This window comes from Crocodylus siamensis, chromosome 14 (assembly GCF_052110815.1).
Source record: "Crocodylus siamensis isolate JL-2025a chromosome 14, ASM5211081v1, whole genome shotgun sequence".
Lineage (NCBI taxonomy): Eukaryota > Metazoa > Chordata > Crocodylia > Crocodylidae > Crocodylus > Crocodylus siamensis.
The window spans coordinates 11,178,165-11,202,938 of NC_143408.1; the positions used below are offsets into that span (position 1 = coordinate 11,178,165).

At 43.7% G+C, this 24,774-nt stretch overlaps 1 protein-coding gene across 2 annotated transcripts in view; it reads left to right on the forward strand.

The window, feature by feature from the left end:
• SPPL2B (signal peptide peptidase like 2B) overlaps positions 1–24,774 on the forward strand; it is a 144,119-nt gene that overhangs the window by 81,711 nt on the left and 37,634 nt on the right. For both annotated transcript variants that reach the window (XM_090027849.1, XM_090027850.1), the window contains exons 7-12: positions 3,380–3,476; positions 3,778–3,894; positions 6,842–6,923; positions 11,589–11,663; positions 11,800–11,862; positions 19,435–19,534. In XM_090027849.1, coding sequence (XP_089883975.1) covers positions 3,380–3,476; positions 3,778–3,894; positions 6,842–6,923; positions 11,589–11,663; positions 11,800–11,862; positions 19,435–19,534 — 534 coding nt within the window. The remainder of the gene's footprint in view (positions 1–3,379; positions 3,477–3,777; positions 3,895–6,841; positions 6,924–11,588; positions 11,664–11,799; positions 11,863–19,434; positions 19,535–24,774) is intronic.

Consider the following 24,774-nt stretch of genomic DNA (forward strand, 5'->3'; position numbering starts at 1 on the left):
TAAGGTGTTGAAACTTAGAAATGACCACTGTGGCTGGATGTTGCTGTCTGTTCCCCTTGCCACTGGATGTAGGACACTAGGAGGTGGAGCACTGGCTTGCAGTTGGGGGCTGTTAGAAGGCACTGGCTGTTGGGGGTGGCAGTGAAAGATGGTTTGTTGGTTGCAGGGGAAGACACTCAGCAGGAAGGAGAGAGAGCAGCTCCACAGACCTGGGGCTTCAGGTGGAGGGCATAGGACAGTGAGATGTAATGCCAGGGCTTGCTGTGATGTCAAGGACACAGGAAGCTTGGATAACTCCAACAATAACAAAAGTGTCATTGGAGTTATCTCTGGGCAGTGATGTTGTGGCTCCAGTTCCTGGCTCTCAAACATTATAGGACACCATGAACTCCTGCTCCTCCGGCATCCATTGTAGGGCAGTTGTAGACTGGAGATGAAGGTTTCCTCCCCTTCCAGCTCCATGGAAGCACTGAAGTCTTTGTCAACTTTGGTAGGGACAGTGGTATCACAGGTGTTGTGGGGCTTCTGGTGCACAATGGTCTCCCTTGAGGCTGTGACAACTCCTTGGAGTAGGCAGTGGAACATCCCAGGCCTACTTGTGCTCCCAATCACAGTTGTGACTCTGGACTATCATTCAGCTATGTTGAGTTCAAAAATAGCCTGGCTTTGTTGGCTTATCCCCACTGAGCACTGTGTTTCCATCTCATGCCAGATGGTGAGAAAATCCAGTATCTCTGCCTGCCTCCACCTGGTGGAGATGAGGAAGAAGGGGCTGGCATGGACGCTGTGTGTCCTGGCTGCAAGTACCATGCTCTGAACTGGTGCTGCAAGCTGTTTTGGTGCAACCTGAAGCAGTGAGCAGGTTAGGTAAGAGGCCTTGATGTGCCTTTGCACTGAGCAGCAGGGGGGCACAGTGACATAAGACTGGCTTCCTGACCCTAAGGTAATAGAGTTTGGTGTGAATCACAGACCAGGCTCCTTGGAGTTGAGTTGTGGTGGGATGCAGGACTGAGGCATGCCTTGTCGCACTACTTGTAAAACTGTCCACACACATTACATGTGGTGCTAGAAAATGTAGTGCTACAAAAAAGTTCCTCTTTGAAAGAAGAATATTTTTTGGCGGATCCACTTTTTTGTGCTAAAGGCGGCACGTATAGTGTTACAAATTTAATATGTGTCCATAGCCTATGTTTCCATGCTGAAAAGCAGAGTATATACTAGTTAACACTTTAGGACCATAATCTGATTTAGATGTCTTTAAGAATTTGTCTCTGCTACTAATCATTTGAATGCTGCTAAAACATAGAAATCACCATAGTTTTAGCATTTATATATGTATATTAATGTGGTAAATTACTGTAGAACAGTCTTACAATTGCTTCAGAAAAGACGGCCATAAATTAAACTTGAAAGGTTTAAAGCATAGAAACAAGCTCCAATGGCTAACCATTAAAAAATTAGTTTTAGAGCAGTATTTGTTCCCATCTTTACATAATGAATGAAACCCAGCTGAATGAACCAATTGGATTCATGAACAAAAATGGTAAATCTGGAGCCATTGAATATATTAGGGTATATCTATATTACACCTCCAGCATTCTGGGGAGGGATGCCCTCAAATATGCACCAAAACTAGAAGTGTGCCAGTGATGTTGGTCCTGTGGGTGGTCCCACTGTGATTGCTGTTAATTCTTTGTCTTTAGCATAATTAGGAGCAGCCACAAAGGACAACACTAAAGTAGCTTTACCACCTTATTTCTGGATTTAGTGTCTATGAACAGGAGCAAGTGGAAGGGTATGCTCAAGACCTTCCCTGCCCAGGGATATCCACAGTGACCAGAGAAATATATTGCTAATAAGTGCCCCATTTTTGGTCTAATTTGATGACAGACTGTTAAATATTGGTTGATATAGCTTATTACCCATTAATAACTTAATCCACACAGTTACATATTATTAAAGTAGCATAAAAGCTGTAAATCCCCAACAGAACAATCAATACATTGAACGTATATACACCTATCTGTCACAAAATGTGATGTACCAAATCCAGAGTTCCAGATCATCCAGGCATGATCCTGCCTCAGGAGGGAGTTGGACTAGATGACCTATGGAGGTCCCTTTGAGCCCTACTTGTCTATGATTCTCTGATACCCACACAGAAACTAGGTAGGTGAAGCCAAATAGTCACTACTTCTAGAATGAACATACGCAGAAAATTAAGAAAGGATAACTGCACTCTCAGACCAGTGTGAAAACATTTTTCACAAAAGTATCACTCCATCCTTACAATCTTTGTCCTAAAAGGAAACTTATACAATAGCTTCAGAAGATGGGGCTGGGAATAGAAATTTATAGTTTTGTTGGGCAACAAAACCCATGCACTTAACAGACAGTGGCTTTATGGTCCATTGCACTTCACCTCTCTTCTTTGCACCACTAACTTCTCAGTCCTCAACCCATAAATGCCCATTTCTCTTTCAAATGGTCCAATTGCTTAATGTAATTAAAGTGAGAGCGATTGTTGTAACTTTTAGTTAATTGTTGTAACTTTCTTTTTCTGACCTAATGAGAGGCACTTGAAACTCAAAGGCTTGTCTTTGATCTCTCCCAGCTGTGTAAATTAGTCTAATAGATACTGCCTCAGCTCACAGACCTTGATTCCTCCATCAAAGCACATCAGCCATCCCAAGAGGATAAGCTGAAGTTCAGTACAGGCATACCTCGTTTTATCGCGCTTCACTTTATTGCGCTTCGCAGATATTGCGTTTTTTTACAAATTGAAGGTTTGTGGCAACCCTGCGTCAAGCAAGTCTATCGGCGCCATTTTTCCAACAGCATTTGCTCACTTCGCATTTTTTAGCAATAAAGTATTTTTTAATTAAGGTATGTACATTGTTTTTTTAGACATAATGCTATTGCACACTTAATAGATTACAGTATAGTGTAAACATAACTTTTATATGCACTGGGAAACCAAAAAATTCATGTGACTCGCTTTATTGCGATATTTGCTTTATTGCAGTGGTCTGGAACCAAACCTGCAATGTCTCCGAGGTATGCCTGTATTTGAATAGTAAGAGATCTCAGGTGCATATATTTCAGAATCCCACTAAGTTTTGCTTTTACTGATTTAAAATTGAAGTAGCCTCTCCACTGCCTAGTCATATGAACATCCATTAACTTTTGTGTTGGACTGACAAAACACTTTTTGTTTACTTGAAAAATGCCATTGGATGGCACTGAAGATGTCCTGTGATATATTTTAAAGGGGTCTTGTTTTCTCTAATGTAAATCTCGGGATGTGTACAGCATAGGTGGTTAGGATTTTGAGGTATGTGTGTTATACTACCACCACTGACTAATGTTACTCTTTTAGTTTATGTTATCATAGGTATTTTTTGCCTGGCCGCTTCCATTGGTCTCTACAGTTGCCTGTCTCCTTTTGTAAGAAGATTCCCATTGGGAAAATGCAGGTACATGGCAATTTCCTAACTTTTTAAAGGTGAAAATATGCCTTTTGAGGTCCAAATCCAATATTTACTGTGAATGTTTAATCTAACTTGTTTCTCTATATGATGAGTTATATACACGTATGTTGATTTAAGGGGTGTAATTTGTATAGAGGACAAGAAGCAGTACAATTTGTGTAGAGCACAATAATTATTTTCCAATATAAGTCTGTTTTCCAAAAAAGACATTGAAGAGCTTTATTTAACATGTTCCTTATTTCCTCTTTGCCCATTAATGTATGCTTGGTGTTCTTTCTACTTTCAGAATCCCAGAAAACAACTTGCCATATTTTCACAAGCGTCCACAAGTCCGGATGTTGCTTCTAGCAGCATTTTGTATCTCTGTCAGTGTGCTCTGGGGAATCTTCAGAAATGAAGATCAGTGAGTCCATGTTTTATTTCCTCCCCTGAGATGCTATAAACTGAAGATTGTTTTTCTGCCCAATAAAACAAACCAGCTGATATCCTCTAAGTATGACATGCCCCAGAATTTAGAGAGGAGAGGTTGCAGGATTTAGTCAACTGGAAATTCTCAATCATTCCTTTCAGGGATACAGCACTTCATTTCTGTGGTGTATTTGGAGCTCATTGAGGCATTTCTCATTTAAACTGTTTTCCCCACTAAGCCTAAGTTTTCACAGGATAGCACAATACTGACAAATGCAAGGTACTACATCTAGAGAATAAAAATTAAAAGCACAAATATAGCACGGGTGAAAGGTGGCAGGATGGCAGTAGACCTGTGCAAAGTGGCTAGTATTCACTTCAGATTTGGCCAATTTCTTCCTGGGTGCAGAGAGTATGATGCAAAGCAGTGGCTTAAAATTGTGGCAAAGTAGGTTTAGACTGGATATTAGGAAAAAAGTAACTCTTGGAACAGTGAGGCAGTGAAATAGAGTGCCTAAGAAAGTTGTGAAGTCTTCTTCATTGGAGGTTTTCAAGAAGAGATGGGATAAGCATCAGACAGAGATGATCTAGGAGTAACAGTGCCTGGAAAGCGCTGTGAAGAACAACAGTTGAAAGCCCAGGAGACCTCATGCACATGCATCACTTGCGTATCATGAGAAGATCTCTGGCCCAGAGAAAGTGGAAATTAGAAAATGAAATAGAGCTGCACACCAAGCTTGGTTACAGAACAGAACTGAAGTTCTGTGACAACTTTATGAAAGAGGGCAGGATAAAGAGCAGTTCTGGCTCCCCAGTTAGGGTGTGTAATGTGTAGAATTGTGCATCTGATTCTCAAGTTGCAGTGCAGAGTGGATAGTGTTTGGTTTTCCCTAGTTTCTGGGCTTTGCTTGTTGCCACAAGGAGTATGTTCCTCTGCTGTTGCTCCAGGTACCAGTGTTGGGGTTTTTTGGGGGTGTTTGGGGTTTTTTTTTGGTGGGGTGGAGCTTTCCAACCTCCTTAGAAGTGGAGGGAGCCCACAGCTGGGGAGTGCATAGATTCATAGATGTTTAGGTCAGAAGGGACCTCAGTAGGTCATTGAGTCCAACCGCCTGCCCTGGGCAGGAAAGAGCGCTAGGGTTAGGTGACCCCAGCCAGATGGCTGTCTAGCCTCCTCTTAAAGACCCCCAAGGTAGGGAAGAGCACCACCTCCCTTGGAAGCCCATTCCAGATTCTGGCAACCTTTACTGTAAAGAAGGTCTTCCTGATAGCTAACGTAAATCGCCTCTCTGTCAGCCTGTGGCCGTTGTTCCCAGTTACTCCAAGGGGTGCCCTGGTAAACAGCGTGCTTTTGTTACAGAAACATTCCCATTACATTCAGGAGAATTCAAGAGAAGTGATTCTTCCACACTGTTCAGCACTAGTGAAGTGTAGTACCTGGAATGGTGGACCTGGTATGTCCAGTTTTGAGCACTACACTTGAGAAACAAGTGGATGAATTTGAAAGTCCAGCAGAGAGCAGCACACATAATTAGAGGTCTGGGAAATAAGATTTACAAGAAAAAGCTGAAAGAGCTAGATTATTTAGTCCATAAAAAAGAAGTGAAGCAGGATTTAATAAGTCTTCAAATCCCTGAAGGGGGGTTATAAATTGTCTGGTTATAGACTACTGTATTTACTTGAATCCAAGATGAGTTTTTCTTTCTCATTCAACATGGTGGGAGCCCCTCATCTTAGATTTGAGTACAAGGTGGTGTGCAAAGTGGGGTGAGGCAGATGGCTGCTATGGCCTTTACTCTGACCTAAAGCTTGGGTTGGAGCCAGAGTCAGAGCTGCAGCAGCAGCCTGCCCCCAACAGATTCTGCCCTCTCCCACCTCTCTCCCTCTGCTTACTGTCAGGCCAGTTCCAGCTCCATTCCATCCCAGGCCACAGATTACTTGGAAGTTCAAGCCCCTGCCCAGCCATGCAGCAGCAGCAGGTCCAGCCCCACAGTGCTGCTGTGGCTGGAAAGGGGCCACAACTTCCACATGCTTTATGCCCTGGGAGGGAATGAAGCCTACATTTGAGTTGGACTAGATGACCTCTGGATGTCCCTTCCAGTTCTGCTTGTCTATGAGCCTATAATTCAGCATTTTGGACTTTGTACAGGACTGATGCCAATCATGTTTATACCCCAAACAGCTGTTTCAAAAGTGAAACACTTATATATGGCCTGGTTGTGGTAGCTCCTTAGGAAGGAGCACTGGGTGTATTTGTTGTACCAGATGGCAAGGAGGTCCATTACCTCTATCTTCTTGCAGCTGGATAAATGGATTGCTTTACAGATGTAACAGAAGAGTGTGGCGTTGACATTTTGTATGCAGGTCACCAATGACTCACTCAAAAAGGGCCTTCACCACAGTCCTATTGCAATGAAGACCAACTTCTCAGAGTTGGTGTTCACACCCTTAGATAATAATGCATGCAATTCTAACTTACAAATGTACCAACTTCTGTTTCTGAGAAAGTTACAGCAAGGGAAAAACAAGAAAATAACCGCGAAGAAAAACAAAACTACTGTTAGAATGTTTACTAGTCATTATCTTTTTTGAGACAACTTTGATGTTCAGCTTTTTAGGGTATTGTTAGAATATGAAGGGAGAAGTGCTAAAGCCAGTTTCTTTTTACAAGCATAATTGGCATGAACAAAATTCAGCTTATTTACTAAAATAATACTTATTTTTATCAGATAAGAGATGAGCTGTACATACTACATCTTCACCCATTTTTAGCTTATTTATGTAGGTTAATTTCAATGAGAAAAAAGAAAACAGTGAATTTGCAAAATGTCATGCCTGAGTCTGTCCTAAACTGATGCCTAGTGATTATTCTTATCCTAACTGTTAGTGACTGGGCTGGATTTCTTACTGTCTGCTTCAGGAAAGTAACACTTTTGTTTCTATAGGTGGGCCTGGGTCCTGCAAGATGCTCTAGGAATTGCCTTTTGTCTTTACATATTGAAAACAATCCGCCTACCTACATTCAAGGTATGGAGACGTACAAAACCCTGAATAAAGGGCCAGCTCATACATGGTGCATAAAATGGTAGTTTGTAATTAAGACAGCACATATTGGTTGGGAAATACGTTTCTGCTTCTAAATTTGTTGGGAAGGGGATTTAATTAATATAATGTAGGCAGAGATGTTTAAAAATGGTTTGTGACGTACTGTTTGAACAAAATTGGGTGACCTCCGATTCTGTAGACTTGGCTGCTGAAACAAAATAATCTCTATTTAATCTTTGGTAGTTTTCCAATTCATTGAGTATGAAGCTAGAAGGGGAAAACTCTGATTGTCTAGTGTTACCTATTTTGTAACAAAAGCCATAGTGCTTTACTGAATCAATTCCCATTTGACCTGGAGCTGAAAAACTTCCACTCTTGATTTAATCACCAACAGTGGAGAATCCACCACAATCCTTATTACGTAGCTGCAGTGGTTAATACCCTCACTGCTGAAAATTGGGTGGCTTATTTTTGATCTAAATGTGCCTAGCTTCAATTTCCATTGATTATGCTGGAAGTGTTAGTTAGACCTTTGTCTGTTAAGCTGAAGAGCCTTCTTTTATCACATTTATGTTGCTAAGCAGATATTTGCGTGATTTGGGGGGGGGGCATGCCACCATCCAAGGCACTGCCCTGTGTACTGCCACCATCCAAGGCACAGAACTGGCTTTTTACACCTTTCATCACCATTTAATTTTGCATTGTTAAACAGAATAGACTGAGGTTCTTCAGTTTCTAAGCCAAGGCAAATCCTTTAGTTTATTCTTGTGATTCTTTTCAAAACTCCACAATTCATCTAGATATTTATAGTATTGTAGGCCCCAGTACTGGGCACAGTATTTCAGTGGTAATCACACCAGTGCCAAATGTTGCATTTTCTCCCATATCACATGCCACATTTTCCCAGAAATTAGATCCTGTAATTTAGGGCATATATATTAAGCAAATGGCATTAGTGGCCAGCATTGTGCATGTTGTTCAACTGCCACTTGAGCCAGGGGCTGTGCACACTCTCGTGCTGGGGCTGAAGATAGCGGCTGGAAGCTGTGCATGCTTCTGATTTTTCAGATGGAGCCATGAGCTGTGCTTGCTCCCAAGCTATGGATGGAGCTAAGGACTGTGCATGCTACCCCAGCTGGAGCTGGGGACTCTGCATGCTTCTAGGCTGGGGCTAGAGCTGGATCTGTGTTTCCAGCCTTGCTGCAGCTGCTGGGGTATTGACTCTCAAGAGGCTGCCATTCTGGCACTCCTAAATCGGCATCTGTGCCTGGTTCCCCTTTTGCCCCTCACCCCACCACCCCTAATAAAACTACTGCTGGACTCCCACGCTGCCAGCTGTGGACAATAGGAGCCCCGCATGCTCACTGCACTGCCCCTATGCAGCTTGTGCAGCATTACTTTTTATTTTCTCCAGCAAAGGATCTTGCTGCACAAGCTGCTAGTGACTCAGCTCAGCCGTTCCCATGCTTGGCTCCAACCTATTTCCTTGCTTGCCAGCAGCATAAACACAAGCAACCAGAATAGAAGGGAGCAACAACTGTGGCTGCTCAGTTAACCCCCATGCTGCTGGCTTTCCTTCAATAAAGTAAAATGGGGAGGGGGAAGAAAGGGAGAGTAACTCTTCACATATTGAAGGGACACCTTCAAGCTACTGCTGGGACAGGCCTCTTCTGCAGATGCTGATACTGAGGGAAGACTTGTCTGCAGCCAGCCAGTAGCTACAGGATTAATGAAGTAACCACAGTGTTGCTGCTCCCTACTGCAGCTGTCCATGTTTAGGCTACTGGCAAGAATTTTTTTCCCTTCACTCTGCCTCCTGAAAACAGGATGCATGTTTTATCCAAGAAGGAAGTGGTGACTATGGAATTGAGTAACTACAGTAATGTTCCTGCTCAGTATTCCCTTATTTATGCATCCAAGGATCTCACTAGCCCCTTCTGGTCATGGGTATTTACCATGAGCCTCAGTCCTTTTCAGAGACAGTGCTTCCTAAAATAGAGCCCCTATCTTGTTAGTGTAGCATCCCCACTTTGTTCATAGATGTATGACTTTGCATTTAGCCAGTTTAAAATATTGATCACTTGCACCAAGTTTATCTAGTGATCCAAATCAATTGCCTACCCTCTTCCTTATTTACAATCTCCAATTCTCTTGTCTCATCTGCAAACTTTATCAGTGATGTTTTCTTCCAGGTCACTGATTTCAAAAAAAAAAAAAAAAAGTTCAATAGTATCAGTCAAAGAATTCAAATGGGTCTCCACTAGAACCACAGCTGTTTACTGTTGATTCCCCATTTACAGTTACATTTTAATGTCTGTCAGTTAGCCATTTTTAATCCCTGCTATAAGTGCTGTATGGATTGTGTATCATTCTGGTTTCTTATTCAAAATGTTATGTGTGGTACTGAGATAAATGTGGCTTTGGGCTGCATCAACAGGAGTATTAGGTATAAGACACTGAAGGTGATAGTGTTACTGAGCACTCTTTACACATGCACTGGGGATGGAGAGAGTGGCACTTTAATTAGAGTGGTCCGAGAGCTGCTCTAATTAAAGCACCACAGCGTCTTGTGTATTAAGATGCCCGTGCTTCAAAATGGCAATGGGGGTGCTCATTCGACAAGTTAGTTCAAGTGCCCCTGCTGCCATTTTGAAATGCAGAGACACTGATGCACGAGATAGCTAGAATGTGGTAAATACCATGCAACAGAGCAGCCTCCACGCATGAGTACAGGCACCTACCATGTTCAGCACTGGTTAGACCTCAGCTAGGGTATTTTGTGCAGTTCCTGGCTCATCTTAAGAAAAATCTGGAAAAAATGAGGGGATCCAGAGGCAAGCAGCACAACTAATAAAGGAGTTAGGAAGCAAGCCATACAAGGAAAAGTTGAGAGAACTTAGTTATGTTTAGCTTGAGGAGATGAGATCAGTGGGGGACAATAGCAATTTCCAAATATTTGAAAATCTATCCTAAAGAACAGGGGAAGACCACGACAGTGGTTTTATACTGCAGCAAAGCAGGGTTAGATTAGATCAGGAAAGATGCACTTACTGTTAGAACAGTAACGCAGTAGAATAGACTGCCCAGGGAACAGAGGCGTAACTGGGCAGTTCTGCATTTTAGGCCATTGCTGGTCTGCTGGCAATGATTGGGAGACTGGCACAAGAAGATGCTTTTTTTGCAGCAGCCCCACAACTTGACACCTGCAGCTGGTACCCAGATCACACTTATGCCCAGTTACACTACTGCCAGGGCAGTTTTAGAATCTCCTTTACTGGAGGGGTTTTTAAGAGGAGGCTGGATAAGCATTGAATAGGAATAATATTCCTGTATTTATTTAGGGAAGTGAGGAAGTTATCAATATTCTTAGAATTAACTTTTACTATCCTTTTGCTTCCTTTATTGGTTTTCTACAATTCCTTCTCTTCTGTGTTATAACAATTACTAACAACTTCCTCTTTCTTCAGTTTTGATAGATAGATAGATAGATAGATAGATAGATAGATAGATAGATAGATAGATAGATAGATAGATAGATAGATAGATAGATAGATAGATAGATATCTATATATAGATATATCACTTTTTAGTTTCCTTTAGTTCTTAGGTTCCTAGAGCCAAACAAATAAAACCCTTGACCAAATCTAGCCATGATGTCTTTCTAGTCTGATCAGCTGAGTTGGATTATTTTTCTAGATAGACATAAAAATGTATTGAATTTTTTTGTACAATCTGCTGCCCTTTCCTTTGTTGCCACCATATTCCTTTAGACCTCTGACTATTACCCGTAACTTCTGAGACAGAAAAGAAAAGAAAATTTGTAATTCTAATTTTCACAGTTCTTCTGTACATCTAATCCAATCCTTAAAATGTTTGAGAGCTTCAGTATCAAAGCTTCAATTTGTCTCTGAAGATTACGTACCAATTATGCACATTCCCTTTATGATGTATACATTGTACTTTTTAAATGCCGACAGTCTTCACGTTGTTTGGAATGCACAAACAGGCAGGGAGAATGCAGTGTGCTTTGCTTATCTCGAACCCTCCAGAAGGGTGCCTGCCTTCCATAAAGACTGCCTTACAGCTTACTGTCCTACAGCCTGCCTTTCATTCTCATATCTAAGGGTAATGCACACATTCTTTTATAAGTTGTGTCTACATGATCATTCTGGTTCAAGCTGAACTTTCTCTCATTAAAAGTAGTTGCGATTAGCAACATTTCTCACAGGATTAGGAAGATGGGCGTTTTTACTTTGTGCAGAACTACCATCAGCGTCACAGTACAGTGTAGTCTGAGTAGTGTTGCTATCTCAAGGAATTTCTACTGCCTTTCATACACAGTTCCTAAAGAATCAAAGTTGCAGTGTATTTAAACTTCACAAAACAAGCATATTTATTGGCATCTTTCTGCAAGTACTGTATAATTTTGTACATGAAGATCACTTCCTTAATATGCTGTGTACAGCGGGACTGATCTTTCTTTGTGATATATTTGTGCAATGTTGACTTAAGAGAAATAACTGAGTGGATTGAATAGTTCTTGAAAATGTTTGATGCACCATTCTTATACTGCTAACTACAAATTAATCTCCACTAGCTAACATACAGTATATACAATATCCACTGAAGCTCTTTTCTTTTCCCCAGGGCTGCACCTTACTCCTGATGGTTCTTTTTGTATATGATGTGTTCTTTGTATTTATCACGCCTTTCCTGACAAAGGTAGGTAAAGTCTATCTACAATCCAAACTGCTTAAAGAGCAGACTGCACCCAACAGAGTACATTTGTGTGCGTTCTTAAATTATTCCAGACCTGACAATTGACATGCTAGCTTACGCTTTTCCCTCTTTCTTTCAGACTGGGGAGAGTATAATGGTAGAAGTGGCTGCAGGCCCACCTGATTCTGCTACTCATGAAAAGGTACTATATGCATTTTGAAAATATGAAACTAGCACTCAGCTCTTAAATCTGTCAACTTCTCAAAGGGTCAAACAAAGATCTACTGAAATAAAGTTACTAGGGCAGCTAGTCTCAACCATTTCAGTTGGAAATATAAAGTGCTGCAGTGCTTTTTGGGAATCCAGTGCATTTCAAGTGGCACATATCTGCAAGATTTCAGGAGGGCAGACTTCAATGAGCTAAGGAGAATAGTCAGGGAAGCACTGAGGTCCAGAAGGGGAGGAGAGCCAAGTGTCCAAGAAGAGTGGTTGCTCCTTAAAGGAGACAATCCTCCAAGCCCAAAGGGAGGTAATCCCAACACAGATCAAAGGGGGCAGGAGGGCACAAAAGCCCGCATGGCTCACGAAAAGCATCCGGGAATGTCTTCTAGCTGAAAGGGAGGCGTACACCCAATGGAAGGGAGGGGCCATCACCAGGGAGGATTATACTGCGGTTGCTCGCGGCTGTAGGGGGGCGATCAGGAAGGCCAAGGCGGGGATGGAACTGGGACTAGCTTCCCAGATCAAGAACAACAATAAGTCCTTTTCTAAATACATAGGGGGCAAAAAGAAGCTACTGGGTAACATGGGGCCCCTGCAAGACACTAGGAAATTTGGTCGTCACACCAGACGACAAAGCTAACTTATTTAACGACTTCTTTGCCTCCATTTTCCTGAGCAGGGACCAGATCAGCCAGGGGAGGCGCACCTAGGCCAAGGGTCAGGGAGGATCTAGTCAGGGAACTTCTGGAGGGACTGGATGTATTTAAATGAGCTGGTCCGGATGATCTCCACCCCCAAGTGCTGAGGGAATTAGCTGAGGTCATTGCGGGACCCCTGGCATGGCACTCATGGTGCTCTGGTGTGGTGCCAGAGGACCGGAAGAAGGCCAGTGTAGTTCCCATCTTCAAAAAAGGGAGGAAGGAGGACCTGGGAAACTATAAGCCAGTTAGTCTTACCTCGATCCTGGGTAAGCTTTTTGAGAAAATTATTCTGGCACATGTCCACGAGGGGCCAGCAGGGGAGATTATGCTTGGGGGCAACCAACACAGGTTCATTAGAAGCAGGTCCTGTTGGACCAACCTGGTGGCCTTCTACGACCAGGTCACCAAATCCTTAGATGTAGGGGTAGCAGTAGACATAGTCTTCCTGGACTTTCGGAAGGCCTTCCACACTGTCTCTCACCCTGTTGTCATTAAGGAACTGGGGGACTGTGGTGTCGACACCTACCCAGTCAAATGGGCCGCCAAGTGGCTGGAGGGCCACACCCAGAGAGTGGTGGTGGATGGGTCATTTTCCACCTGGAGGGACGTGGGCAGTGGGGTCCTCGGGCCCGCACTGTTCAACATCTTCATCAGTGATTCGAATGAGGGGGTAAAAAGCACCCTGTTCAAATCTGCTAATGACACTAAGATGTGGGGGGTTGTGGGCACGCTAGAAGGAAGGAATAGGCTACAGTCAGACCTAGACAGGTTACAGGGGTTGGCAGATGAGAATAGGATGGGATTCAACACTGACAAGTGCAAGGTGTTGCACATGGGGAGGAAGAACCGGCACCACACTTACAGGTTGGGGAACTCCCCTCTTGCCAGCATGGAGACGGAAAAGGATCTTGGAGTCATCATTGACTCCACGATGAACATGGGCCGGCAGTGTGGGGAGGCAGTCAAGAAGGCCAACCGTACCCTGTCATGCATCCACAGATGCATCTCGAGCAGGTCCAGGGAGGTGATCCTCCCCCTCTATGCGGCACTGGTCAGGCCGCAGCTGGAGTACTGCGTCCAGTTCTGGGCACCACACTTCAAGAGGGACGTGGACGATATGGAAAGAGTCCAGAGGAGGGCCACTCGTATGATCAGGGGTCAGCAGGGCAGGCCTTATGAGGAGAGGCTACGGGACCTGAACCTGTTTAGCCTCCACAAGAGAAGGTTAAGGGGGGACCTTGTGGCCTGCTACAAACTGGTCAGGGGGGATCAGCAGGTATTGGGGGAGTCCCTGTTCCCCCGTGCGCTGCCAGGAGTGACCAGGAATAACGGTCACAAGCTGGCGGAGGGTAAGTTTAGATGAGATATTAGGAGGCGCTACTTCACAGTCAGGGCGGCTAGGGCCTGGAACCGGCTTCCAGGGGAAGTGGTGCAGGCTCCTAGCCTGGGGATTTTTAAAAGGAAGTTAGATAAGCACCTTGCCGGGGTCATCTGACCCCGGTGCTCTTTCCTGCCAAGGCAGGGGGTCGGACTAGATGATCTACCTAGGTCCCTTCCGACTCTAGCTACTATGATACTATGATAAGGTGCTGCACCTGGGGAGGAACAACCGGCACCATACCTACAGGCTGGGGAACTCCCTTCTCATCAGTGCAGAGGCAGAAAAGGATCTTGGAGTCGCTGATGCCAAGATGAACATGGGCCGGCAGTGTGGGGAGGCAGTCAGGAAGGCCAACCACACCTTGTCATGCATCCACAGATACATCTCAAGCAGGTCCAAGGAGGTGATACTCCCGCTCTGTGCGGCACTAGTCAGGCCACAGCTGGAATACTGCATCCAGTTCTGGGTGCCACACTTCAGGAGGGATGTGGACAACATGGAGAGTGTCCAAAGGAGGGCCACTTGCACAGTCAGGGGGCAGCAAGGGAGGCCCTACAAGGAGAGGTTATGGGACCTGAACCTGTTCAGCCTCCACAAGAGAAGGCTATGGGGGGATCTAGTGGCCTGTTACAAACTTGTCAGAGGGGACCAGCAGGCATTGGGGAAGTCCCTGTTTCCCCGAGCACTACCAGAAGTCACTCGAAATAACAGTCACAAGCTGGCAGAGGGTAGATTCAGATTAGACATCAGGAGGTGCGACTTCGCTATCAGGGCAGCTAGGATCTGGAACCAACTTCCAAGGGAAGTGGTGCTGGCTCCTTCCCTGGGGGTCGTTACAAGACTTGACAATCACCTTGCTGGGGTCGTTTGACCCCAGTACTCTTTTCTGCCATGGCAGGGGGTCGGACTTGATGATCTGCTCAGGTCCCTTCCAACCCTACTAACTATGAAACTATTTGTAAAGCATCTAAGAGTGGCATTCTGTTCTTTCCTGGTCTGTTTTCTGGATGTATATAGGTCATTTTTGGTACTTCTGCACCCAGGGTATTCTGTTCCTGGACACAATAGTCCTGCGTACATCAATGACTATGTATGCAGATTGACTGACGGAGAGACCTATTGTTGGCCCAAGGGTGTTCTGCAGACCAAGTGGGGTTTGAGCAGACTGTCCTGCCAAAATCTAGTACTCCAAGATAATAAGTTAAAATAAATTTTAATAGGAGTGTTAATATTTAAATATGAATTGTATATGAATGATATGACAATATAGGGTCGGAGTGTTGCTGTAACTGTGATGGTCCAGAAAGTGTGTACAAGAGGAAGGCTTTCAGGGCTGCTTATAGATGTGAAAATAAAAAAAAAAAACAGTGCTTTACTTTCAGCTCGGTTTGCCCCTACATCAAGCACAGTGCATGCCCAGAAGAGGCATCAAGTTGCTTTGACTCAGCTTGACCAACATCTATATAGATCGCACACTTCAGTAGAGCTTTTTGGCACTTTTACCTAATAGCTCATTGAAGCGCCGAAAAGCCTCACTGAAACGCCCAGTCTATACAGACCCTGGGGAGCTAGGTCAAACTAATGTTCTTCCTCTCCCAGTAAAGCACTGGTGTTCGTTAACATCTGTCAATGCCCCAGATGACCTGAGGAAGGGCACTTTGTCAGAAAACTTGTCCAACAGCTCTCCCAACTATACAGTGCTCCAGTGAACAATATCAAAAAAATCTTTGCCTCTATGGGTAAAGCATATCAAACAAAATAATCGAATATTCAGAATTGACCAACTTCTAAATATTTAAAATGAAAAAGTGTTAATCTTAAATTTACTAAGTACCAAAATCTTAAACAGGGAGCTTGCCTATTAGGGAAAACAACTTCTTACCTAGGTTTAAAAACCAAGTTTTAAAGAAGGACTAATTTTGGTTCGTCTGCAGATAGGTCATTCAGCAAGAACTGTAGTTCAAGACTGATTCTGAGGTGAATCTGGATTTTTATACTTGATTTCTTGGCTCAGTTTCAAGTTTGCTAAATAAGGCAAGAAAATATAAAAAATACACCTAATAATTTATATCATCATTGATATTAATATGCCTAATTTTGTCCTTTATTTAAATTATGGCTTGCCCTAAACCAGACTTAATTGGTATAAAACCACTAAATATATTCTAAGATGGAAGTAGATATCACTTTTGTGCCTTCATAAAAAATGTTAAGGTGGCACGAAGTGAAAACAAACAGACATCCATATGTTCTGTAGCACCACCAATGCTCAAATCTGTGGCTGCAACAGAAGGTAGTAACAGATTGGGCTGCTATATTGCATTCCCATGTTGTGTTTGCTTATGGCAGAAGGGTTTGGGCAGTGTGAAGCTGCTGGTGTTTTCCAGCCTTCCTGGAGCAGAGGCTCCTCAGGCTTGAGACCTGCACACACCAGGAATTCCCAGGTAGGATCAACCCCCTTAAGCTTTTAGAGTACTTGCCTCCTGGGACACATCTGTGTAAGTGGGAAAAGTCAAGGCACCTGCTAAAAGCCTTCCCAAATGAAAGTCTTCCAGTGCATCTGAAAGACATCCAGGCTTGTTCTCTGATGGACCTCAAGTAGGAAGGAGTTTAAAAGCTGAGGGGTGACTGCCAAGAGTAACCTCCCACGTAGTTTTGCCAAATGAACTTGGCACATACATAGAATTTGCAGAAGGTTGTTCTTGGCTGACCTTAGGGATTTTAGTTGAACACGAGGGAGAAGATAGTCCCTTACATATATAGGAATCTCTGTTCTTCTGAGGGCTTTATGGGTCAAAATCAGCACCTTGAACTGTGCACAGAAAACTGCTGAAGCCAGTTTAAACTGTAGAGCACTGAAGTAATGTACTCCTGGTCACTGGCCACAGTCAGAAAGTGAGCCACTGCCTTTTGCACCAGCTGCAGCTTCTGAACGGTCTTCAAGGGCAGCCCCAGGTAGAACACATTATAACAAGGTTACAAAAGCATATGGATGATGATGGCCAGATCCAAACCTGAATCTGGCTTTCTCACCAGATGGAGTTGGTGAACGGTGCTCCTAGCCATTGCAGCAGCTTGGAAAGCCAAGTGCAGTAAAAGGATCCAGGAGTTCCCTCAGGCTGGGAACGTAAGTGACAAGGAGAAGCTGAACCCTTCAGTGATAAATGTTTCTATCCTCCCCCAAGTCATGAGGTCTGGCAGCCACCATTACTTTTGTCTTGTCTGGTTTCAATTTCAAGTGGTTTGCCTGCATGCAATCCCCAACTGGAGCTAGGCACTAGGTAAGGGTTGAGACTGCATGGCCTAGATCAAATGAAAAAGAGAAACAGAACTGGGTTTCACTAGCCTGTTAAAGGCATCTCACTACAGGTCTCTGTATTATTACATCCATTTATCTCACATACATATTGAACCAGAGGGGCAAGAAGATGGAATCCTTGGGGACCCACAGGAGAGGTCCTGAAACAACAATAAGCACTCACCCATCACTGCCCTTTGGAACCTTTCTACAAGGAGAAAATGAAACCAACTAAGAACAATCCCACAAATAAATGCATTATTACATAAACACATTATTAGTACCTCATGGTCAACTGTATCAAAGGCCACTCAATAATCTAACAGGGTTACTGGAGTACAGTTTCCTGTGTCAACCTCCAGGTAAAGTGTATCAGCCAAGAGCACAAACATAGTTTCCTTAATATACCAAGAATGAAAGAGAGAATGACGGGGTTCAGGAATCTGATAGCATCCAGATGCTCCTGGAAGTGGCATGGAACCACCTATTCAGTTACCTTTCCCAAAAAGAGAAGTTTGGAAGTGGAATTGGAAATAGCTAGATGGGAAGTCACCATCACAAGATTTTTTTTTTCCCCCTCTGAGTTGCAGCCCAACAGTTGCAGACTTAAGAATGGCTGGCACCTTGCTTCCCAAAGGGAGGCATTGACAACCCCTTCTAGCAGTAGCCCCAGTCTCCCCTCTGGCTTTTACAAGCCAGGATGATAGGCATAGGTCCAGTTTACAACTGGATACCTGTTTCCCCCTCAACCTAAACACATACTCTGCATCAGTGAGCCGCAACAATGAAATTGATCCACAGCAATTGAAATTGATAGGACAGAGAAGACACTTGGGTGGTGGTGGTGGTTAAAGTGTTGTACTGGGAAGTAAAAATGTCCTAGGTCAAACCCCATCTGGGTGAGAGGAACCAGAACCTTGAACCTCCAGCCTCCCAGGTGAATGCTCTGGCTACTGAGTGATGGAAGAAGAGGGATGCATGTACACACACCCCCATCCACCTTATGGGATGAGAGAGGGATATCTACACACAAACACACACACATTGAGGTATAAGACAAAAGAGGGTTGTGTGTGGGTACACCCAGGCTGAGCCAGGGGACAAAAGAGGTACTCAGCTGTCCCACGTATGCACTCAGCTGTGGGACAAAGTGGGGATGTGTGTACGCATATGTGCGTGCATGCACTGCTGTATGGGACAACAGAGGGATGCATACACAGACACAGCATTTCTATTTCTGAGGCTTACTCCAGTAGTTACAGGTTCTGTGTGGCTATGGCTGCTATTGCACATGCTCTGGTCTGTGCATTAATATAGCTGTCCAATATGCAGGGCCACGTTTCTAGAATTGAAATACCCGTGGATATGTGACTACCATAATTGACAATTTAGATGACCAGGAAAGAATAAACTGCCACCCTTATACTGTGTACTTTCGGTGTAGTTGGCTGTTACGTTTTAATAATAAGCATTTCAGTGGAAAGAAATTCATTTGCTCTGTTTCTCAAGACTAAAATGATGACAGCCCTGAACATGGGTAGGCGTGATTAAAAACAGACAAAAAGATACTGGGTACTTCATCTGGAGGCTCTCCTTTTAAACATGCCAAAGTGAAGACATTTTCTTTTAATGCTGTTATTAATCTTGTCCTATTCTGCTTCAGCTTTGTAGTTCATAGGGTACTTAAGGTTATCAGCTGTTCAGAACATCTGAAAATACCTTTGCAAAAATAAAAAAATGAATTAAGATGCAACAGCAACCTTTAGTCAGTTGTTTTGTGGCTGTCAGCACGGCTGACACATCTCTTGGGCATTTCTAAATGAGTTTATCAACTTACCTAAACATCAGTGACTTATCTTAAGTAACAGAGGAATTGAATTTGCCTGTCTTATTTAAAATTAAGTTGGATTAAATGTAGAATAACTTGGGATTTTTTGCCATACTAAAAAACTTAGTTTTGTACTGGTATTCAACTGTTCTGGGTCAGTGCCATACAGCAGTTAAATATATTTCATTAGTGGTCAGTAAAATGAAAAGTAATTGTCATGCAAATACATTTAAGTATTGGCATACTTGTGTAATAGATGTAGGAATGACAAGAGGGACTTAACGCACTGTACAGTAAATACATAAGGGAAATTCTTTATAAAGCATGTCTCTCTTGCTTTCAAGCTCCCAATGGTCCTGAAAGTTCCAAGACTGAACTCCTCACCCTTGGCTCTTTGTGATAGGCCTTTCTCACTCCTAGGATTTGGAGACATCTTAGTTCCAGGTATTTCTGTTTCTGTTTACCAGACACCAAGATATAAAAGAAAAAGTTCTGATTGACCTGTCCCCTTTCTCCCCCAGCTTCCAATTCAAGTGGTAAGTTTGAAATGACCCTTCCTTATCTGGTGTATTTATTAACACAACATTGTTTCCTCTAGTTTTGCCTTGTTTCCTTTTCACAATAGGAGAATTGCATGAAAACAACATATATTCATTTGGTTCTATGTTTGAGACTTTCATAGGGAGAGCACTTAAGGAATTTAAAGGAATGAAGGTCACGGTGGTTGGCCATCCTTACGTTTATCTCATCCAATGAAGTTGTATGTTTTCATAACCGTATATTCTGCTAAACTCTTAGCTTTTGTGGTATTTGATTGGATTGGGTTCCACGGGGTAATTTTTTTGTTTGTATGTTTTGTTTTGTTTTTTGCCTAATCTTTTCATGAGTTTTAAATTTGTCTTTTTTCAACGTCATTGGTTTGAATTTTCTTTGGTTTGGAATTAATCCAAAATACTCTTTAAAATTTCACCAAAACTTGCATTGCATTTCTTAATTATGTGCATGTTTGAAAAAAAATACCCTGGAAGAATTTTTATATACAAATAACTATATTCTGCTGTTGCTGAGTTGCATCAGGACTGGTTTCTTCTTTTCTTGACCTCATTGAGAACCAAGTACTAAATGGAGTTTCATGAAAATTTACACAAGAGGTGTTAGCATTTAACAAAGAAAAGTTTGTATTCACATAAGAGATCCTGCTGTTGGATATTTTGATCATAAATTAGATGTCTTTTGAGGGGTTTTAGATTGACAAAAGCATTAGTTAATGCCAGCTGATCTATAATTATTAAGATTCAAGCTATAAATTACTGCTATATATGCTAATATATCCTTTACATTTATTTAGATTTCTGTAAGTTATGTACAGTTGCTCTTGGCATATGCATAGTTGCTGTTGGTATAAATATTGAATTAATGAAGCTTTTACATTATGAACTGTCTTTTGTAACTAAAGGATGTTTATTTAGGGTATGGATGGATGTAACATTTAAAGCACTTTAAGTAGTTTAAAAGCATACACTTTTAATAATAGAGTGATGATACACAGTGTGGTAGCACTACAAATTGACCCAAACTGTATTGAAAACAACTCTGACTGAAATAGGGATAATTTTGAAGTGCTTCAGGTTATGTTGTTCTCCCTGCTAAAGTTTAATTGACTGGCCAACCAGCATCCCACAGTGCTTTGTTTCACCATCCTTCCTCCTCAGTGACCCCTCTGTGGCACACTCCCAGTTCTACTACTCTGGAGTCACTGGCCCTGCATGTAACTTTTGAAAAGCTTAAGTGTAAAGCAAGCCAGTGCCAGCATTTGCTGGACCACTCACTCACCTACCACTACAGGGATTGGTACCACAAAATGTCTGATGTCAGTGAAACGGTCCACTAACTGAAGGCAAGCCAAAGTCCTCTACTTTCTCTCCAGCTGGGGCACAGAGTCCCTGAGAAGGAACCAGTAAAACCAGGCTGTTTACAAATGAATTGTGGTGGAGATGGCAGCTCGTGGAAACAGTCTGGACTTGCATCATTACCACACAAATCTCCTAAAGGCCCACTATAAGAAAGTTTGGAATACTAACTGGGTTTTGGCTGCCAAGCAAGTGATGTACTTATGCTATGAGGAGCAATCTCTGATCATCACTGGGAATCCTGTTTCATCACTGACCTTGGAGTGAACACAGAGCTGTCTGACAGCCGTAATGTCAGAGACCAGGAAGAGCCTCTAGCCCTAAGCACTTCCTGCTGTTTGGGACCTCAAAGCAGGAAATGTATCAGCCACTGGGGAAAGACAGGTCAGATGATGCAGACAATGAAGAGGAGCACCCAACTTCCTTTCCCTCATTCTTCAAGTGCCAAGGATTTTGCCAGTTGGAGGGCATTCTTGAACTGTTGGACACCAGGCCTATTGGTGAGTATCAGAATATCTACACATTGGCAACATCATTCAGAATCCTTACAAGGTGGGGAAGAGGGCTCCTGTTTTCCACCCATTAAAAAATGGTGGGGAGATGCTTTGAGGACATTCAGGGAATTTGGGGGTGCCACTTACAGGGTTCTGGTTTTTGGGGGGGTTGAATGTCATTTATATTAATACTCAGTTGCATCACTCCTTCAAAGGGTTAAGATGGCCCAACCCCAGCCTCACTTACTGGGCAGGGAGCCCTCTGAAGCCCAGCTCTCCCCATTCATGCCCTGCCCACATTTAACAGTCATTTGACCCCCCTCCGCAATCCCTACATACACCTGAGGTGCTTTCAAGACTTGGGAAAGTGATGGGTCATTCCATCCATCGCTCATCATTAGATGTTCTAATGCAAGGAGGAGTTACAGGCATGGGAGCAGAACTGCTTCTTCCCTCTTTCCTGCAGCATGAAACAAATACCAGCCAGTATCATCTCCAAACCTCCCCGTCACTTGTTTATTAGGTGCCCCCCATGCAGAGAGAATTTAAATGCAGCCATGAAAGTGGGGCTATTCCTTCCCCAGCATGGATTGACATAAGCAAACCCTACCTCCATTCCCTCTCATCTGAGCCCACTCCCCAAGCAGAGGGTCACAGGACCTGTATAATTTCCCCAGGGTTTTTTGTTCCACGACACAGGAAGGTACAAGAAGAATCAGTTTTCCAAACTTGTCTTCTGTATTTGCAAAAGCAGACGGGTTTCAACAAAGCTACCAGGGTTCAAAGCCAGAAAAGCATTTAGAATTAGTCAAACTTGGTAAAAGGAGGCTGTCCCAGGAACCCAGCGTGGCCTCTCACCCACTGTTAGTCAGTGCTTTAAGGCACTCTGCAGTTTAATGGCCTCCAACCTCCCCTACAGCCATGCCCATGCCTTGCAGATGTTACTCATTACTCATCTCACTGGGCCTTGGCCTCAGTCCAGTATTATGCCTCTTCAGGCCTCTAGGTCTTTAGTGAGGTCATTGCATTTCAGGGCCCCATGTCTTACCTAGACTCTGTGCTCTGGCGCATGTCGCTCCCATCTTGGCTTCAGGCCAGCCTGGTCCTGTTGGTGACTTGCCAGATCTCAGATCTCTCTCCTTAAAGACCCAGACTCATTCCCCACAATCTCTGATCTCTCCCTCTCACTGGCTCAGGATTCACCCACCAACGTCTGGTCCTGCCTCTCACGGGCTTGAGCTTTGCTCCTGTAAGGCTCAGGTCTCGCCCCCTTATGAACTCAGGATTTTCCCCCTCTGTAATCCTTACAGATTTACAGGTTCAGGATTCATGCCTCAAGGGCTCTGGTCGGATTTGCCTGCAAGTGCCTTGGATCTTGCCCCCTTATGAGCTCAGTCTTCACCCCTCAAGGGGCTCTGGTCTCACTCCTGGGTTCAGGCTTCCCCTTTCCCAGCATCCTCCAAGCCGGGCCTGGAGCCTAACCCCATGCTGAGTTTACAGGCAATCACGTGCCCCTTGGGCATATCTGGGATTTCCAGCTTCCTGTGTTAGTCCCTCCAGTCTAACTTATAACAAAGAGATAAGCCCATAGGCTATAATGCAAACTATAAACACCCAGGCTGTATACCAAAACTGAGCTATTTACAGCCTTCAGTTCGTTCCTTCCAGTCCCCAGGGCAGATGGATCCCAGTCAGTCCCCCTCCACCCAGTACAGAGCTCTTTCCCTGGCAGCCTGCAGGGCCTGACTGACTCCCAGGCTCTCCCTGACCTAATGTATTCCATAAGCCTTGCCCGTTTGGGTCACGTTTTTTCCTAGGTCAGCTGTTAGGTGTATTCCACTAGGTTTACTGGCTAACCTAACTGCTGTGGCTGTGTTTTTCTGCCCTAAGCTGAGCTCTGGCCTGTCATACTACTGCTGTGCCACTAACACTGCAGTAGGCACTTACAGCCTATTGTCCCATGACTTGTCTTTTGCAGCCCCTGGCAGGCAGCTCCCTTCACCCAAGACTTTCTGCAGCTCTTCTGCCCTTAAAAGTATCAGGAAGTCTCTGGCTCCCTGTTATAAACCCCAGGTTGCAGCACAAGCCCTTCCCTCCCTGTCAGAAGCACAGAGCACTTACCAGGCCCCGTCTAGCTATGCTGCCTTGCTCCAGAGACCCCAGTTGCTGCCACATCAGCCAGAGCAATGCGGGGAGTGGAAGTTGGGTAGGAGCCTGTGGGCTGCCCATTAACCCTTTGCAGTCTGGATGCAACCAGTTGGCCACCATTTGGACAGCCTTGGTTTAGACAGTACAGTCCAATTTGTAGATGATTTTTTGTTCTGCAATTTCCCACTGAAGTTGGCTTTTAAAGTTTCATTGTCTAAGAACAGCTACTCAGAAGTCAGTGATGGAAAGTCAAGGGATGTTAAAGCGTTCTGCCACCAGCTTATGTGTCTTTTTGAAATTGATGTCAAATTGGGGTCCCTTCATTTTTCCATGTAGGTATCACTGTCTGTCCAATGTAGACAGCAGAAGGCACTGTAAGCAGGTGGTAGCATATTTGATATTAGTAAAGGAGCAAATCTCAAATGTTAGACCACAACATCAACAGACCAGATAAAATGGATTATATGTTGATGAGCAGGCACAGATGGCATCTGGATCCAGAGTAAGATCTGGTGCCTTGGTGAGAATATGAGTTATGTGGTCTATTGCTGGAGAGATGCCATTTGAGATTGACGGGATGCCTGTAAGCTAGAACAGGTTTGTCCCTCAAAGCTACTTTGAAATGGTCATCATTTTTCACAAGGGTCTGGAGGTCATTAATGATTAGTCTAAGGTATTCAAGCTGGGGATTGGGGGTGAAAACAGAGTTCTGTTGTGCTTATCTTAGGTTTGGTATTGTAGCAGCTTGGACCAGGAACTAAGTGGCAACAGTTTTGGAATTGTATTGTAAGTTTCCATGCTCCAGTTCCTTAAGGTGCGCATCCTTGTCAGTGGAATCAAAGCAGGTCCTTTATCCTTTGTCCCAGTAGTTCTCACCATTTTTGGACTCAAGGCACCCCTCCATATTGGGTAAATTGAGTGGCACCCAATATCAAAAACTTTTTTATGTGCTACCGTGTTTACTTCCTTGCTGAGGGACCTCTCAGTGGGGGTGGTGCATTTATCTGCTTAATTTATCTACTTATCTCTTCATAGCTCATACCATTCCTGAGAATCTGCTTTATCTTACTGAAGGTTAGGCTCTGCTTTTAGTCCTATCCAAGAAACTTCAATCTCTTACAATATAAACAGT